The following is a 14494-nucleotide window of genomic DNA, read 5'->3' as shown; positions in this document are numbered from 1 at the left end:
ATTTATAATGACTCAACATGTAAACATGACAATCAAACAACAACAATATTTAAACTGGCAACTTACAAGAATGGCATTCTGCTGGAAACAATAATATCCATCAAAATGCAATGATCATCACTAAATTTTCTCATTAGCATATTCTCAGCTGCAAACTCCTATTTAAACAATTGGGCCAGAAAATCAATATTATATTTAAATTCAAATATCAGTTCTAGAGATGATGTAAAATTAAAAGGATCAGCGATTAATATCTATATTTTGTTAAAAGTATAATTTGTTAATGTCCCTCTATCATCACTTGATCCATTGCCAAACTTATTTCCTGAATCTGAACCACCTTCACTGACCTTACTACCTTACTCTGATACATCATGCATGGAATATTCAGGAGACATGTAATTGGATTTGAGAAGAAAACAGCTGCATCTTGGGATAACCATGGTCTTCATGTGGCTGATTAAAGCAGACTGGAAAAATTTCCAATTTTAGATGTCTGATGCCCTGAGTAAGCTATGAACTACAGGGAGAATTGGAAGAAGATTGTGTTCCTGTTATTAGAGGGAAACGAATGTAAATGGGTTTGTGATCATTTTCAACAGTTCTGGTCACCAGAACCAGAGTATCTGTGGAAGAAGTTCAGATTTCTGAACAGTTTCATTCTTCAGTGATTAGGAAAATAAATTGAGGAAATAAATATCGATTGAGAATTCCATTTGGAGAAGCATCAGGGTGGTGGCTTTTCTTTAGAGTTTATGATGATATTGTGAATGGCCACTCTCATGTTGGTTGGCACGGGGTTATAACTAGACTGCAGAGACTGTTGTTCGTTCAATCTTGTGAAATCTGAAGAGAAGCCTTCTGCTTTCCAGAGACTTGGCCATAAACCCAGATATGCCAAGAGAGAGAACCAGTGCAAGAATCGCAGCTACAACACCCTTTGAAACTTGAATGAATTGCGCTGAAGGATAGGCAGATAAATTGGAAGGAAGATACTGCGCTGGGACACCAGGTTATTGGTAGTTCACTTGGGCTTTGTAGTGCAAAGGGAGGACTTGGGAATGAAGTTGGGCTGCTAAATGGGCCTAATAGGAAATGCATATGGAGGTCAAGGGCTGTGGAGTTGGACAGTGGGGATGGTCCACTTGGAACTCTGCTTAATCTGAATAGCATAAGGTTATTAGCTATTGGGGTCTGTTTGTTTCGGTGGCTTGGCTAGGCTATACCAGGCTAGGGTAGAATAAGTATCCTTAGCCTACGTTTGGTGCAACAAAGGTGTGGGATAAGAGTGGCCAAGAGGGAGTGCCAGTTGCAACAAACACACCTTTAATGATTTGAAGGCTTCTTTTAAGCCAGCCCACTAGGGCCGAATCAGCCTGTACGAAATGATTTAGAGTCTGAAAATCAAGAGAGTGGGAAGAAGTGTTCTTGGGTCATGAAACCTAAGCCCAACATAGTTAAAACCTTAGTTGGGGATAAAGATGCAATTCAGAAGCCCCTCCCAAGGCTCATCTTCTTCAGCCTCCTCCATTGACATAGGCAATGCTGGAGAGGGTCAAATGATGGAATCTGAATGGAATAAACCTTTCGAGGGCCAAGTGAAGTGAAGTTAGACGTTGAAGGATTTGGCATTTATAAGGGAAATGAACCTAGAAAAATTAGGAGTTCCTGCTGAAGGACCGAACAGGGTGACACAACAATGGGGCAGTCCAGGGGGAGGGTTAGAAGATGTTGAGAAAGTTGACCCAAGACGGATGGTGTTGAGGGAAAGGAAGCTGTGGGGGAAAAGCGATTAATAAGCTAAATAAGAGAACAAGCAAAGTAGTGTTGATGGGGGGACACTGGTCCTAATTCTCTGGATTCTAAGGTATTTGGAGAGGAGGATGAGGACTTCTCGCAGCATAAGTGAATTAGAGTGAGGTTTATTGCTTGAACATTTGATGGAAATTCATGGTTTCAGTTGCAAAATCAAACCCCATGAAAATATCAAGGGTGACGAGGATGCCTTTTTGGGCTCTGAAAATTTGAGAGATTGTGACATATCTGATCAAATGGAGAGGCGAACATTGGACTTACGGAAACAATCCAAGAATGTACAGGTTGGTGTTTTCCATTTGAAGGAAGCTGCATGTCTTCCAAATGTCGTAGTTAACGAAGGAACTCGTGGCTATTATCTCATACAATGCAGATTCTTCCTATACTGGGATTGCCATTATCTTTGACAGTGTCTCGGGGAAACTGCATTTGGTTTTTGTAATGACAGCTCAAAGGCTCTTCTAGTGAGCCTAACTTATCAAATACATTTTGTTCCAAGGAGGGGGAGTTAATGAGAAAAAAAGGTGTTACAATTTGTCCTTTTGGGGGGGGGGGGGGTGAGATAGACAATTGAGATCCTCAAGCCCTCTTGGAGGGGATGGGTATTAAACTGATTAATCCTTTATGCAAGGTCATTAGAGTGTTTGTTTCTCATAAGATCAATGAAAGAAAGTAAAGGAGGGTCCAAAAGGAGTTGAGAAATTTAGAGTCTTTGATCAATTTCATTTTTTTAAGGTGGGGGATGGGGGATTTTGGGGGAGGGGTGTGTGGAGGAGAGGTGAGGAAAGGGTGCAAGATTGTTAATTGATGAGTTCGAAATTTAGAGCCTTAAAGGGTTAGGCAATTTTAAGAAGGGGCTAGTTCAGGAAATGGTGTCTTAGATTCTCTCTCTCTCTCTCTCTCCACACCCCCCCCCTCTCCCAAGAAACTAAGCTAGAGTGGGTAGATAGGAGAATTAATAGGGATATTTAGCGAGGTAGAGGGAAGGATTCGGCTACTCTTTCTTCACACGAGTCAGCTGTGGAATTTTGATGTACATTGTTGGCCAACAACCTAACAGCTTAAGCTTTTAGGTAAAGCGGTAATCTAACATGGTGTCTGAGCTAATTACCTGAAGTTCCTGGGTTCTAGTTGTGTTGCCCGCGTTTACTGTGTGGTGTTTAAAAATTATTGTCCCTGTAATGGGTGCTATGTATCATTTGCTTATCTCTCCAAGTGGTATTAGGCTGCATGTGCGGGGAGAGTTAAAGCTTGATATACATTGTTGGCCCACAACCAAACAGCTTAAGCTTTTAGGTAAAGTGGTAATCTAACAATATGGGACACTAGGTTAGTAACTCGGGTTGATTGCCTTAGCAATTTTCTTTTCTTCTTGAAGTTAGGGTGGGGGTAGTGATAAATTACTTCAGTCTACAGTCCTTCTAGACCTGTTTTTTGGTCTCAGCTTTTTTGGGGAGGGAGGGGGGGGGGGAGTTGTTCGCTGTGTATGGTTTTTGTTATCCTAGGTATACATTGTTGACCCACAACCAAACAGCTTGAGCTTTTAGGTAAAGTGGTAATCTAACAATATGAGACACTAGGTTAGTAACTCGGGGCGATTGCCTTAACAATTTTATTTGCTGCTTGAAGTTAGGGTGGGGGTAGAGTGGTGAATTACTTAGTATATGGTCCTTCTAGACCTTTTTTTTGGTCTTTGCATACCATAAAAGAGCCAAATAAGGCCAAAGTTTCATGTCGTTCGCTGTGTGTGAGGTTTTGTTGTCCTTAGGTGGGAGGATTTGTTATAAAGGAGCGGCCCACAACCAAACAGCTTAAGCATTTAGGTAAAATGGTAATCTAACAATATGGGACACTAGGTTAGTAACTCGGGTTGATTGTCTTAGCAATTTTCTTAGCTGCTTGAAGTCAGGGTGGGGGTAGTGGCGAATTACTTCAGTATACAATCCTTCTAGGCCTGTTTTTTGGTATTTCCATACCATAAAGGAGCCAAATAAAGCCAAAGTTTCATGTTGTTCGGGTTTTCTTCTTCTTCTTCTTCTTCTTCTCTTCTTCACCTAATAGCCAAGAGAGATGAAGAAAGGAGGTGCAAGCTTCTTCTTCTTCTAAGGACATGCAGAGATGAAGAGGTTCTTCTTGCTTTGTCTTCTTCTTCTTCTTCCTCTTCTTGCTTTGTCTAAAACAAAATTGGACAATGCAGTAAAAAAGATTGGACAATGAGGTGCAGAGATGAACAGGATTCCATAAAGGAGGTGCAAGCTTCAAGCTTCAAGCTTCTTCTTCTTCTTCTTCTTCTCATGGCCAAGAGAGATGAAGAAAGGAGGTGCAAGCTTCTTCTTCTTCCAAGGACATGCAGAGATGAAGAGATTCTTCTTCTTCTTCTTCTTCTTCTTCTCCTCCTCCTCCTCCTCCTCCTCCTCATACCAATGGGAACCCAAGACATGTAAAATTAGCAATTCAAAAATGATATCTTGCTTCAATAGGGAAAGATAAGGACATAAAAAATTAGAATTACAATAAGAAGTAGATAAAATTGTAGCAGATATAAACAAAGTAGCGAGTGAAGGAAGAAGTGATGCCCTTAGGTGAGACTCCAAAGCCATTTTATAGGCCTGGACTTAAAAAAAAAAATTGAAAATAATTTTTCAATAGTATTGGCACATGGCTGACAGACATAAACAGGTTACTAAACATGGATCCACCACAATCTTTAAAAGAAAGCTTCAAATTGACAAAAGTAAGATTGAAAAGATTTTGGGACTATCCCGAAGGAATATCGAGGTCGGGACAATTTGTTGTAGATGGACACGTGTAAAGAAGATCTTGAAATCTTCAGTTAATAATTGCTTTTTGAATATCTTCTTCCTTGATTGCCTTGATTTTTGAAGATAAGAAATCTTTAAGGAAATTGCCTGGAAACTTCATAAGGAGATAGAGAAATGGCAATCCTAGGATTACCGGATGCATAATTGTTTTGACTAATATAAATCTTAGTCTTAAAACAGACTCCTTAGTCACAAACTCTTGCCAAGGGAATTTTGTAATTCCTTCTATAATTCTTATATTTTCTATAAATTATTGGTTTTGAGGATTTAATTTGTTGCCTTTTAGATTTTTTTTGTTATGATTGGTATTTTATCAAATCCAAATTGTTCACACAAATTGCCTAACTCTTTTGTTAATCTTTGCATTTTTAATTGTTTTTTAAATCTTAGGTCATTGCATAATTCTATTCCTGTCATATTTATTGCATGTATAAATTCACCATAAGTCAAGTCTCCTAAGCCTATTTGTTGATAACTATCACAGTCTTTATATTTTGACATATTTTTCCTAACCTTTATTGCAAACAGAGTTGGAAAACCATTAATAAATTATCTTTCCAGTATTTTGCATTACAGTCTGTTTTCATAAAAATTCTTGTTAAAAATTTATTTTTAATACTTTATACCATTTGAAGGCTGATAGTCTATTACATATTATATTTTGCAGGAGTTCAACTTGCCTTTATTCGTTAAAGGGTAATCTGCCCGTAAAATGGTGGACAATTGTAAAACAAAGAGTACTAATCCCATCTAGTTAGGCTTCTCCTCACTCATCAAAGATTCGATTGCCACTAGTATCTAGTTTGGCAGCATTAACAATATCTTCTTGTTGTGTTTTGGATAGACCATTCTCCCACCAATGACATAATTGGCCTTCGACCTTCAAATCCCATTACAAGAGCTCTGACTGCATTTGGGATTGTATGTTTTTGTTTTAATACATAAATTTTCCCTATTGCAAACATTTGCCTACGCATGACTAATATTTGATATTCAGATAATCCATCAATAGTCCAATTATACTCAGTATTGCCAGAATAAGCCCTATAGGGAATTGCATCATCCAAAGGTTGAATTCCTTTTGATAAAGATGGAGCATTTTTGAGTTTTTCATCTATTTCTATAAAACTTCATCATATTCTTTATCAAAACACGCTTTAATGTAAGATGGATCAGAAAATTTATATCCACTTAAATTGTTAAGTTTTTTCTGTTTGGATACTAAATCAATTTTCCCTTTTCCTCTAAATAGTTGGAATCCTTGTTTTTTATTCTGATTTCCCGAAATATTGGCAGGAATATTGGCCTCAATTTTGTCAACACTTGTTTCAATTCTATCTAGTTGTTCTCCTAAAGTGGTCAAATATTCATTTGCAAAATTATTTTGCTTTATTAGTATTTCAGCTTGATTTTGTGTAGCTGAATCAAGAGGTTTTTCTGTATATGTTTTTGCAAATGTTAAGGCTTCAATTTATGTTTCATTATGTTGAAAGTAAATTTTTCCTTTTGGAGGATGTTGATCTACCACAGTACTAGTTGTTTTATAAATGCTTCCTTTCTTACCAATTGGTTTACAAATCTTTTTCTTGTTGCAAAACCAATATATATATATATATATATATATATATATATATATATATTTCTCTTGCTGTTAAATTTCAGAAATCCACCTTTGTTTATATTCTTCAATCTTCTTTTTTGAAAGTTTTTCAAAAAATTGTTTTCTTAAAGTTTATTTTTCTCTGAGAAGAATACTTTATTTAATCTTTCTTTGTTTATTTGAAAAGGTTCCTTATTAATAACATTGATTTCATAGACTTAAGATTGAGTTAGAGAAAGACTTTGTTCTGGAGGTTCTTCATAAATTGGCTGGGCAATTTGTTCTTCTATTTTTATTCCTTGAAAATTTTCAGGAATATTTATTTTTGAAGAAGATGGTATGGATTCTTCAAATTCAGAGATATTTTACCTAGACTGAATAAAGGATCTTTGCCTAGAAGGACTTTGTTTATAAAATTGAAAATCTTCTAGACATTCATCATCAGATGGTATGTTGCTTCTATTAAGACTAATTCCTAAGTCCCTGAATCATAGGTAATAAATCCTTCAAAATTTCTATTTGAAATAGTTTGGATTTGTAGCTAACTAACTTTTGGTTTAGTCCATGCTTTAGGTAGATTAATTTCATTCCATTTTAATATTCTAGGGATCATTAATTTTACATGTCCTGGGTTCCCATTGGAATTAAAGCCATGTCGATGTGTGTAATTTTTGAAATTTAAATTTCATAAGACTCTAAGCTTAAAGACTATAAGTCAAGGTAGTAAGTCTCATATGTTGAGAATGAAGAAGGACAGTAAAGCTAGAGAGCTTGGTCGTTGCGGCTGAAATGAAATTAGATTTTGATCTTTACTCATGTCAAGTGTCTTGAATTCCAGTAGCCACCTAGGCTGTGAAACTAACAAGACAATAATAAGTCAAGAATAATGTTGGGATGATAAAGAGCTATCAAACTGGAAATTACCAGATTTAGATAAAAATACAATCTATAAAAAAAGGCAAAGTTTTGGAATTTAAATCTATGATAGGGCAAACGCTAAAAGAAATTGATGTCAAATTTATAGACAAATTTTATACAACAAACCTTCTTTCCAAAAATCTTTTAAAGGATATGGCAAATTAGGATTCAATAATATCCATATAGGATGTGTACAAATTGGAGTTAAACCATTATCAAAAATAGTTCTTAACAATTCCCTCTTAGTCTGTCTAAGAGATGATAAAATCTCATATTAGAAAGAGTTTATTTTAGGAATGGTAGAAACTTTGCTCACAGATGGGCCAGTTTCTTTCAAATGTTACCCAGACTTTACAATTAGCTTAAGTGCTGATGATCTTAAAGAGAGATGTCTTGTCTTAGATATCCAAACTCACAACTACAAATGCAGAACAATATGAAAATCCCAAAAAACCGATAAAATCGAAAAAGAAAAGAAACTCTGAAAAATACACAAAAAGAAAAGGACGACGTTAGATATGTGGAGATAAAGACCATTATGAAAACAAATGCAAGTTTAAACAACAAGTTAATAATTTAGAAATTGATCAAGAAATAAAAAATAAAATTATCAGAATGTCGTGGGAGTTCATAAAGGAGGTGCAAGCTTCAAGCTTCTTCTTCTCCTCCTCCTCCTCGTCGTCCTCCTCCTCCTCATAGCCAAGAGAGACGAAGAAAGGAGGTGCAAGCTTCTTCTTCTTCTAAGGACATGCAGAGATGAAGGGTTTATTCTTCTTCTTCTTCTCCTCATAGCCAAGAGAGATGAAGAAAGGAGGTGCTAGCTTCTTCTTTTTCTAAGGATGTGCAGACATGAAGAGGAGTCCATAAAGGAGGTGCAAGCTTTGAGCCCATAAAAGGAGGTGCAAGCTTCTTCTTCTTCTTCTTCTTCAATAATGCCCTCTCACCCTTGTTTTACTTTTTGTCTCTCCTATTTCCTAATTACAACACTTACCCTACTATTTAACTATGGCCTTATTATTATTATAAATGTTCTTTGTTCTTGCTTGCCTTGCAATATGCAATTTATATACCCTACCAACTAAAAACTTGCCATGTTTGCATTTGCTAAATTTATCTTGATTCCAAATTATGCAGTCATCTATTTTAATGTTTCCCAAAGTTCCTTCATAAATTTCCATCGTTTACTATAAATTTCCGTCATTTCTTTGCATCGAAATCAAAACTGAAATTTCCATTAAAATTTCTGTAAATTGAGATCATCAAAATTTCCATGAAAATCGAAAGTCCTTGCTGCTTCCAAATGGCGAAGGGTCTTCCTCATGATGCTGAATCCCCATAAGATATCATGACTAGCTGACCTATAGATGACCTTTTCATTTGTCTCTGTTCTGTACTCATTATTATACAATTTCCTTTTATGATAAGTTGAAGCTTGGACATATTTTCTGTTTTTATTTTGTAATAATCTAGCAATCTGTGTATTTATGACTGTTTTATGGTTTGATAAGTAAATGGTTTTATTTAGTTCTTGTAGTTTGTATTTTTGTATATGACAAGTCATGTAGTTGGATGATTATGCTATTATAGTTTCTAATATTTTAGTGATAGTATATGTGCAAAGGCGGATAATTTGTACAGTTTCTGTGTGTTAAAGCTTGATATACATTGTTGGCCCACAACCTAACAGCTTAAGCTTTTAGGTAAAGTGGTAATATAACAGTGCGTAACAAGTTCTATGGCTGGAACATGATGTTATTATAGTTTCTAATGTTTGATAGTAACAGCATATGTGCATGTGGAAAATGTGTATAGTTTGTCTGTAGCAACAACTCTAGTGTTGGATGTTGATGTTATTAGTTTGTGATATTTGATAGTAAGAATATATGTGCACAGTGGACATTTCAGGACAGCGATTATTGGATGAATTGTTCCCAATATGGTGTACATGGTGAGGGAGTTAATTTTAACAAATGAGGAGTGAAATGAAGTATACGGTACTAGAGAGGGTGTCTAAGCATTTGGATGGGTGGAAAGGTGCAATAGTTTCCTCAGGGGATTGCATTACTCTTATTCAGCCTTATCTTGCTAGTGTCACTTTTTATGCTGTTGGCTATTTTTAGGATTCCAATGGGGATAGTTGATAAGCTCGAGAAGAATACAAGGGATTTTCATTGGTCAAGAACGAAGATAAGAGGGGTTAGTTAGGAGACTTTGTGTAGTTCTAAGGGATGGGGTTTGTGTCTTGGTAAGTAGGTGTCTATAAACACTGCTCTTATGGCTGAATGGTTATGGTTGTTTTCCTTAAGAGGACTCCTCTCTTTGGCTTTGTCTTGCATGTGAATGGGTGGGATACTGATTTAGGAACCAGATGTTCTTCAGAAAGCTCATGAAGGTGTATTTCTCAGATTTAACTCCACTTCATTCCTCACACTAATTTTTTTTGGGTAATGGTTTTGCTATGGGGGAGATATCTGGGCAGGTAATAATGCTTTGTCTATTTCTTTTCCCCTCTTTATTGCTGAACTTGGGGGCATAAAGATGTTATTTCTTATTTTTTGATTTCTAATGTTGATTTGAGCTTAACCAAAAACCAAACATGCCCTAAACAATTGTGTAGTTGTTCTATTTTTGCATTGCTTTTCTATTAGATAGGAACACTCCTTTGTCTTATGGGCATTTTGGTTTCATGGCAGCATTGGGGCAGAATCTGCCTTCCTTGCTTCACTATAGGCTGTCCTTGTTGCTTCAGAGAAGTATGTTTTTCAAAAGTTTGGCTAGCTTTATGGGCTTGAAGTTACATGTTATACACATTTTCCCCACTTTTTTATTTGTTTGCTTTCATTTGGTCTTAATAGGAGGATACCTTGTTTCCCCATTTTATTCCTCTTCTCATTAAATATCTTTTATTTTCTTTATCAAAATTTAAAAAAGCATGGAATTAGTGCCCTTCAAACTAATAGGCAACTATGAATCCTAGGATAATTCTAAGCAAGCCAACCATGACTGTTTTCTTCCTTATAATTGAATTTAATGGAGGTCACTGAGAAAATCGTACCAGTCTACGATACAAGTAAGTCCAGGATAGGTAATGCACTGCATCCTCCTTATGGCAAATTGTGCCAGAAACAATCTCAGCATTAATATGATCATGCAACTGCTCCCTCAGGCTACTCTCAACTGGAAATGGTTCATATAGAAACTGCAAATTAACACAAGACAAGCTACTTCAGAATATACAAATAAATCAATCAAACAAATAAACACGCAACAAATATATAAAGGATATACTTTTCAAATAACCTTTTTATAGAAGCTCTTCTTGGGTTCATGAACAAGAATAACTGCTTTCCCATGTTGATCATACTGCGGTCGACCAGCACGCCCCATCATTTGCATGATATCTGTGATAGGAAAATCTACATATCGTTTTGCTTTTCCGTCATAGTATTCTGTTCCCTGCAGCAGAAATGAACCAGAAAGTTTGATTACAATAGTAACAGTGAGACGAGAAACATGCAACGGAAGAGACTCAGAGGGGGATCATGCAATGGGAGTGATTATCTCATAAAAATAATTATCTATATACGTATATATGAAGGTCATAGGAGATTTATGCAACATTCAATGGCTATTGACAAAGGATAATTATACAACTTAAAGGCTAAGGGGAAATGAGTTGCCATAGCAGCTAAAACATGGTTCTAAGTTCTAACCATACTGTTAGAACACCACTTCAACTAAAATTTTATGCTGTTTGAATGTGGGCTAACAAGGTATATCAAGCCTACCACTCCCCAGCACATGCAGCCTGATTGCACGTGGGAAGATAAAGAAAAGAGAGATAACACCCGTTACAGGAAATAGGATAGTTTCATAGAAAAAAAAAATCATTAACAGGAAAGAGAAAAATGGACAGGGGCTAAAGGATAAGTAGTCCTCCTAAAACAAAGAAAAAAACAAATGAAATCACAATAATGCTCCTGTCCAGTCCCTCTGAAGATCTGACAATAATAATCCCCAAAAAAACCCCAAAGAAAGAGCCTAAAAAGACGCAAGGAAAATCATCTATCCCATAGGAGACAAGGTGCGGTTACTTTTGCCATTAAAAATCCTGGCATTTTGTTCCATCCAAAGAGTGTAGGAATAAGTGATTTGATAGTTTCATTTGACTCATAGTACATGAAATATATATCTGGACATACAGCTTTATAAGGCTCCTTCTATACAGCTTTATAAGGCTCCTTCTTCGGCAAATCATGGTATTAAGCTGGTAAAGGACCAAGGTCCACATGAAAGCTCATCTTGGGAGGGAACCTTTGCCTTCCAGTTGAAATTAATCATAGGGGAAGCGCAAGGACTCGTTGATTTCATAAGCCAAGAGAAAAAAGATTTAGTGGATAATGAGTCAAAAGCATACTCAACAAAAATCCTTGAGTGCTCCAACTCTCTTAACAAAATAGTCAAGTCAATAACCTCTCTCTCATTGAGATTCCATGAAAAGTGAAAATCCCACGAGAGAGAACCCCCTTCCAAAGAGTAGAAATCAATAATCGGGGAATTATGCAACTTAGGAAGTTTAAAAACACAAGGAACTCATGACTCCAATGAAATCTCATCCACTCAAGTATCTTCCTACAAACAATTGATCTTTACATTTCCCATATAGAAACGAATAATAGGGTAGAATAAGTGGGCTATTTGAGAAATGAATTTCCAGGCGCCTGCATACGAAGCAAATCCACTTCCTCTGTATCCCACTCATTCCGGTGCAATCCATATTTACTTCTAATTATCATGTGCGAAAGGAATCAATGTCCAGGGGGGAATCTTTAGAGCCATTTTTTAATTAGTGAGATGTTTTATGCACATCATATTCCCAAGTTCCAAACCCCAATCAGACTTAGGTCTTCTAATTCAATCCCAACTAACAAGATGGTCTCTTCTACACTCCTCAAATCCTAATCATAAAAAATCCCTCATTATCCTCTCCAAAGTCTTTGCTACCCTAGTTTGAATTTTGAAAAGGGAAAGGAAACATATAGGAATATTAGAAAGAGCTACATTGACAAGAGTAATGTGACCTCCAAATGATAAGTAAACCCTCTTCGACCACCCACCCCCCCCCCCCCCCCCCAAAAAAAAAAAAATCTACTATCCACTCTCTCTACCGTAGGGGCTAAAAACAAGGTACAATTAGGGTTTCCTCCAAGGGGAAGACCCAAATCGATACCTTCTACCCTGCTTTTAGACATGTTAGGTATCATCGGCAAATAAATATGGGGCACTACGATCTCCTCCCTACCTACCTTGAGATCCCAGATGACATTAAGATCCTAACCATTCTTGATCATTCTACTTAGCACATCCACAACTAAGGTAAAGAGAAATGGGGAGACAGGATCCGCTTGCCTCAAGTCCCTGTAAGGCTTGAAACCACTCCCATGGTTGGCCATTCACAAGAACTGACATTGTCACCATGGAAAGGCATTCTTTTACCCACGTCCTCCAAACCCCCATCAAAACCCTTCATAGCCAACACATAATCCAAGAAGCTCCAACTAACCATGTCATAGGATTTTCCAAAATCTTATTTGAGTAAGACTCCCCTCCCTCCCCTTCTCCTTATATCCTCCATCACTTCATTGGCCACCAAGATAACATCTAGAATCAAACTTTCATGAAGGCAAACTACTCTAGAATAACTATTCTTCCTAACACCTCCTGAAGCCTCCTTGATAAGACCTTCACGAGGATTTTGTGGAGACTAGTAACTAGACTTATCGGTTGAAAGTCACTAAAACTCTTCGACTGCTCATCCTCTCAACGACATAAGCTACAACATTGGTGTTCAATACTGGGTTTTTTGTGTAGAAAATGTGGTTCCTAGGATATAGAGAAGTATGAGGGAGAGAGCCTTGTGTATAATAGGCTTCCCAATGAGCTTAGTTATGCAGCGTGGTGGAGGATGGAGTTTCTGTTAATCGGAAATGGAGAAATTCAGTGATTCCAATCGGAAAATTCAGCAAGAAAAGTCATTGAGTTCGTAAAGTGTGGAATTGGGAGGAGAGATTTTTGGGCAGTATGTAAGCCCAAATCTGTTTCAAAATCTTAAAAGAATTTCCTCCTAAGGCGGCTGCTTTCATAGGAAAGTCATTGAGTTAGGAAAATGAGGCTTTGGGAGGGAGAGATTTTTTTGGGTAGTATGTAGGCTCAAATCTGCTCTAAAATCTAGAAAAAAAAAAATCCTCCTAAAGCTGCTGGTTTCACAGGAAAGTTGTTGAGTTGGAAAAATATGGATTTTTCAAGATTTAAAAAATTTCCACCTAAGGTTGCTTTGAAAGCTGGGCTGAAGGTAATTGAAGTGGGAAAAAAAATTTTACATTACGAATTTTAGGCCTGGATGACTAACTCTAAAGCTTCTATATCCGATATTCCCAATAAAGAAAAAATGAACTGGCTTAGCAGGTTTAAGTCGGGGGGGAGAGAAAGAAGCCCAACTTAAGTAAAAACTTGGGATACTCTGAGGGGCCTTCTTTGAATGATGGTGGCCTGGTTTTACTGCCTCTGGGGGAGACGAAGACAAAATCATGTGGGTTGCTGAAGCAGCCAGAGAGATCAAATAGAGAGTTGGAGATGCTTGAGAAATCGAGGAAGGAGGTGAAACCTGCGAAGGTGGCTCCATGCATCCCAACTAATATGGAAAAATTACAAGAAGAATCGGAGGAATCTCAGAAAGTACCGAAAGACATAAAAGGGAACTCTGTTGTTAGTCCCACTTTCCATCAGATCAGAAGTGAAGTTAACAAGGATTCAGAAGAATGTTCAGTTCATGAGAATAAGGAGGATTTTACAAAGAAGGCGGGATTCTTATAAAATTTGTGGTAGATACAGAAACATCAAGTACGGAGATGGGCAGGGAATCTGATGTGAAGAATTCAGAGTCTAATACACAAAGATGCAGTCTTCCCGATTTTGATACTGAACTGGAAGATTGGTATGAAGATGATAACAACTGGCTGCTGGAACAGATTCAGGAATACGAGGATGTGGAAAATTCAGAGGCTGCTGAAGAACTGAAAAAAGGTCTGGACAAAGATCAAAATAAAAATCCAAAACAAGAGGCTTTTCTAAAGGAGGTAGGGAATTATAAAAGGTCTACCTTTTCTGATCAATCTGGCAAGGTTTTTTCAAGCATTTCTTAGGTTCAAGGGATCTTTTTGAAGAGGAAGCTTTTGCTGCTAATGCTTTCATAAATAATTCTATTTGTTCCTAGCCTCTATTCCATCCTGTGACTGATCCTAAACATGGGCCTATAAATTCTAAAAGTTGCCATGAGTTA

At 37.0% G+C, this 14494-nt stretch overlaps 1 protein-coding gene across 2 annotated transcripts in view; it reads right to left on the bottom strand.

The window, feature by feature from the left end:
• Nucleotides 1–14494, bottom strand: part of LOC131145529 (DExH-box ATP-dependent RNA helicase DExH14) — a 143214-nt gene that overhangs the window by 20232 nt on the left and 108488 nt on the right. The window contains exons 39-41 of one of the 2 annotated variants that reach the window (XM_058094670.1): nt 10456–10611; nt 10211–10354; nt 307–470 (exon numbers count right to left, since the gene is read on the bottom strand). In XM_058094670.1, coding sequence (XP_057950653.1) covers nt 360–470; nt 10211–10354; nt 10456–10611 — 411 coding nt within the window. In that variant the 3' untranslated portion in view covers nt 307–359. Of the gene's footprint in view, nt 1–306; nt 471–10210; nt 10355–10455; nt 10612–14494 lie in introns of those variants that run through there. The other variant, XM_058094669.1, reaches the window with a different exon arrangement.

This window comes from Malania oleifera, chromosome 13 (genome assembly GCF_029873635.1).
Source record: "Malania oleifera isolate guangnan ecotype guangnan chromosome 13, ASM2987363v1, whole genome shotgun sequence".
NCBI lineage: Eukaryota > Viridiplantae > Streptophyta > Magnoliopsida > Santalales > Ximeniaceae > Malania > Malania oleifera.
The sequence above is the reverse complement of the archived record's forward strand: the minus strand, read 5'-3'. Positions and strand labels throughout refer to the sequence as shown.